This window comes from Macrobrachium nipponense, chromosome 37 (genome assembly GCF_015104395.2).
Source record: "Macrobrachium nipponense isolate FS-2020 chromosome 37, ASM1510439v2, whole genome shotgun sequence".
Classification (NCBI taxonomy): Eukaryota; Metazoa; Arthropoda; class Malacostraca; order Decapoda; family Palaemonidae; genus Macrobrachium; species Macrobrachium nipponense.
The window spans coordinates 47,949,016-47,953,822 of NC_061097.1; the positions used below are offsets into that span (position 1 = coordinate 47,949,016).

The following is a 4,807-nucleotide window of genomic DNA, read 5'->3' on the forward strand; positions in this document are numbered from 1 at the left end:
AAGCACGCTTTTTTTTTTTTTTTTTTTTTTTTTTTTTTTTTTTTTTTTTTTTTTTTTTTTGTACAGCCGAACTTCCTCGTCTTGGTTCTCACACAGTGAAAATATTGAGTTTATTTACGGGAGTAACATCAACATGCAGTGCGTGAAATGAAGAAAGAGTTTTATTCTCCGTCCTGGGAATAAGTTTGATCATTACAGCATCTCGATCTCTTTGTTTCATGAAAATGGGAAGGTCAATTATTTATTCGTCTTTAACAGTCAGAATATGATCCTAAGATAGAAAACAGTTAAGATGGTCTTTGGGTTTTTTTTTCCCTTCCGTTTTCTTTAAAAAAAAGAAAGAAAAGAAGAACAGAGTGCTAACGAGCGACCATGCAACAACTCTGTTGGGTTGGGGCGGGGAGAGTTAGGGTGGGGGGAGGGGTTGCCATTCGAAAGAGACCCAGCCACCAATGCCCGACTACCTGCCCGTTACCTTTTAACAAAGAGCAATCTTCTATCCGACCTGTCAGTGCCCGACTGGAGTCTATCCGAAGGGCCTATCCAGACGTTGTCATTTCCACTGCTTGTCCAGTCTTCCTCAGGTTCTTAGGGGAAATCTCCGACACCTATAATATAGCTCCCACAATGTCATTTAATATGTATTATACAAAACAAATGGACTATATAATAGTTAATAAAATCGGTCCTTCCAGTGACAATATACTTATAGAGTATTATAGATGATATATATATATATATATATATATATATATATATATATATATATTTCAGTTGTATTCCACATAGGAAAATGAAAAAAGGTATATATCAGAAAATGCCCAACAGTTTCGTCCTCCAATGGACCTCAAGAAGAGGTCCATTGGAGGACGAAACTGTTGGGCATTTTCTGAGATATACCTTTTTTCATTTTCCTATGTGGAATACAACTGAATTACTATATCTTCGTGCCTAAGAAGATTACCAGTAATATATATATATATATATATATATATATATATATATATATATATATATATATAGATATATATATATATATATATATATATATATATATTATATATATATGTATATATATATATATATACTATATATATATATATATATATATATATATATGTATATTAAAAGGAGCCCATAAAAACGCCAAAATATATTCTGGCGTTTTTATGGGCTCCTTTTATTAGATGGAATTCTGTTGTAACGAACATTTTTACCATATATATATATATATATATATATATATATATATATATATATATGTGTGTGTGTGTGAGGTGTGTGTGTATATATCATATACTCACACAAACGGACAATGCTTAACCCTCTCCACCGCGCCTTCTATCACGGCTTCTCAAAAGAGCAATTGCGAGGGGCATAATGTACACAGATTATTGAGGGCACTTCTGGGGCCGTGAAAAAAGGAAGGTGACCCCGGGGGCAGGAAGGGCCAATCAGCGCACGCAGACTAAGTGACGTCACGTGCCACACACGCACTACTCCAGGTATGGCCCTGTAAGTGGTGGTGGTGTGTACGATAACGCCGCTGCAAGGCTGAGAAGAGAGAGAGAGAGAGAGAGAGAGAGAGAGAGAGAGAGAGAGAGAGATTACTAACTCTATTCTCTGTACTGATACTTTTTTATCGGATTAACAGGAAATGGCAAATCATAAACACAGAACAGAATACTTGAAATGTCTGACTTTACAGTTATATATCAATGAAGAAAACGCTTTTATAACTTCTTGTTCTGTTACGTAATGCGACCAACAAAGATACATAGAATGATTCCAGCCAAACTGATTTATTGGTATACTGCGAAGAAAGGAAGTGTCAACAAAGAACGGATAAAGCAGAGAGAGAAAGGAAGTATCTTCACCAAACAAAGAAAAAAGAAAACCCTGGCTGGCACGCACAAACAAACACACGTGTGAAAATTTTCCCATGCATATATATATAAATAAATAAATTTCAACATCCAACACACGAGGTGTGCCCGAAAGAGAGAGAGAGAGAGAGAGAGAGAGAGAGAGAGAGGGTCACGAGCAGCTCAACGGCGACGGGCATCTCTCTCTCTCTCTCTCTCTCTCTCTTGCTCTCCCTGCCCCAAGATTTACTGAGGGCACACTATGGGAAGAACGATGCAGTAGTGGGTAGTTCATCTCTCGCTTCCCTCCGAGGCACACACACACACACTCACTCACAATATAAGACAGTTCACACGGCTACGGAAGCTGCACAGGGCATTCCTCCACTCCTAAAGCAAACAGCGATTTCGTCTTCTTCCCCTAGAAAAAAACAAAATAAGATATACTTTTTTAATTCGCCGACATCACAATCCCCGTGGAATTGCTGATGGAAGTCAGTCATTCGGTGGATGTCTTAGTGACCGGACGTCTCCAGTGAACTTATGTGGGTCTTTGGAACTTTGGGAAAATCTTGCACAGTAGAGTGAAGTGAAATATTATTTGCTGTTTAGTTTAGTGAAGTATCATGGGGACGCCGCTACCAACGGAAACCAAGGATAATAGCTCGGCCGAAAACGGAAGCAAGTCAACAGGTGAGTTGGTTTCAAAATATTTGTTTTTCTTAATTTACACCATCCTTCACCTGCTTTTTTGTTTTTTGTTTTTTTGTTCATATAATTCTCCCTCTACTTATATTTTCTATACTCCTTGTGTTCACTATTCTCTCTAACTTCTTTTATATTTCTACCTGACAGACAACAAATCCCTTTCTGCATGGCACTTCGATACCAACATTTTTTGTTGCTGGTTTTTATCGTTAGCTGGAAACGTGAAGTTTTTTCAATTTCATTTTCCCTCAACTGGAGGAGATGCAAACTGAACTGTGCAACTGAATCATTTCTGCGATGACTAAAACTAAATTTTCCCGCCACAGATGTTCTCGGGCAGCGAGTGATGACCTGGTGCCCACCGTCCTCCTCTCCATCCCCCTCCTCCTCCTCCCTATCCCCACTGGGACCCACGAGTTCATCCCCACCAGCTCACCAATCTTCCAGCAATGCACAGAAGGACCACTCAACCTTCGCCAGTTCGATGTCTAGAGTGCCAACCGCCCACCGCCTCCTTCAGACGCTCCCGTTTCTTCCGTCGTCTGCACCTGCAGTCTCGAGGACGACCTCCCCAGCGTCGTCGTCTTCATCGCCTCCCCTGGGAATGGACCCGAGGGTGATGGAGTTCCTGCGGAGTTATGGCACTCTTGGTCAGCTGCCCTGGGTGCCGAGTTTCGGTACCACCAGCAACGTGTCCCTTAGTCGCCTCTTGCTCACGCCAACAGGTAGACTGAGCCGCCCAAAGAAAAGATACATCTGCAAATACTGTCAACGCGAGTTCACCAAAAGTTACAACCTGCTGATCCACGAGAGGACCCACACGGACGAGAGACCCTTCCCCTGCGACATCTGCGGCAAGGCCTTCAGGAGGCAGGACCACCTGAGGGACCACAAGTACATCCACAGCAAAGAAAAGCCCTTCAAGTGTGAAGTATGCAGTAAGGGCTTCTGCCAGGCCAGGACTCTGGCTGTGCATAAGGCCCAACACGCCCACGAAGCTCTCCAGTCACCGCTCCACGTCCCTTCTCCGCCGTCTGTGTCTACTACGTCTCCCTTCAGGAATTTGGATCTGCGGGATAGACTGGCGCCATACCCAACCCTCGCCCACCTACACAGGAGTATGAGCCGTAACCTGCAGTTCTTCCAGACACACAATCGCGTCCCGGTACTTCCCGAGGACCCAAGCTCTCCCCTCGAAGTGATCACCGACGAAGCGAAAAGTGCCAGCGCCGAAAGGGATGTGATATTCGTCATGGCAGGCGACACTGCCGAAGTGGCGGAAGAAAAAGCTCTTGACCTGACCGTGGGCAGGAAGATTTCCAGGTCGCCCGATGGCGCTGGCAAGAGTTCTCCGCCCACGCAAATTGATCACAACAAGAATGAAATTCGACGGAGTCCCACGAGTGTCGATATTTTGGCGCTGGCTACCAAAAGCCTCGCAAAGGCGTCGGAAGCCATCACGAAATACAGTGAGCGGGAAAATCGTTTTTCAATGGCGAATTTGATAGCAAAGTAATATGCTAGACTGAGTGCGAGTTATTCAGAGAAAATTAATATTCTATCAGTTTTTGTGATAATAATTCAAAGGTAAACATTAAGTGGGTTACTGTTTCATTGACTGTTTTCTGGATTCAGCCTACAGTTGCAAATTCATATAATATCAAAACACCCAAAAGCAATCCGTACATTAATAATGTATATGGAATTTTATACTTAGTCATAATACCACATTTTCTTTCACGTTGAGAGTGTGAGTTTGAAGCTGAAAGTAAGAGATCTTGTTTAAAAATTTTCTATAATAATAATAATTGAATTCTGCCAGATTTCTTATTTTCAGGTTTTCGAAAGGTATGCCATAATGGCAATTATATATTGTTATATTTTCTTTTTTATATTTGATATTATAGATAAGGATAGATTTGTGAATTTATCAGATTATTAAAAGTAATTATAATAAACATAGTTAAGTTTCAATTACCTGCAAAATAAGTTAATACAGAAATACATATTTGGATAATCTTCCAGTCTCTTATACACCTGGATGTATATATACAATGAATATATTTCAGTACTTATACAGGTCTGTGAGAGTTTATGTGAAAAAGACATTTAAATGAGTGAAGCATTTACAAATGGTAAAAGATGCCACTCATCACTCACAGCTGATATACCCAAATGAATTGTTGAAACATTAAAGGACATCGAATATAAACATGAAAAAGATAAAACAATGG

The 4,807-nt window shown here is 40.8% G+C and overlaps 1 protein-coding gene across 1 annotated transcript; it reads left to right on the plus strand.

Moving 5' to 3' along the window:
• The first annotated feature begins 2,136 nt into the window (after positions 1 to 2,136).
• Positions 2,137 to 4,480, plus strand: LOC135209248 (transcription factor hamlet-like). Its single transcript, XM_064241955.1, has 2 exons — positions 2,137 to 2,558; positions 2,900 to 4,480. The coding sequence occupies exons 1-2, from the start codon at positions 2,492 to 2,494 to the stop codon at positions 4,087 to 4,089; spliced, it is 1,257 nt and encodes a 418-aa protein (XP_064098025.1). The 5' UTR covers positions 2,137 to 2,491; the 3' UTR covers positions 4,090 to 4,480.
• Positions 4,481 to 4,807: the final 327 nt, after the last annotated feature.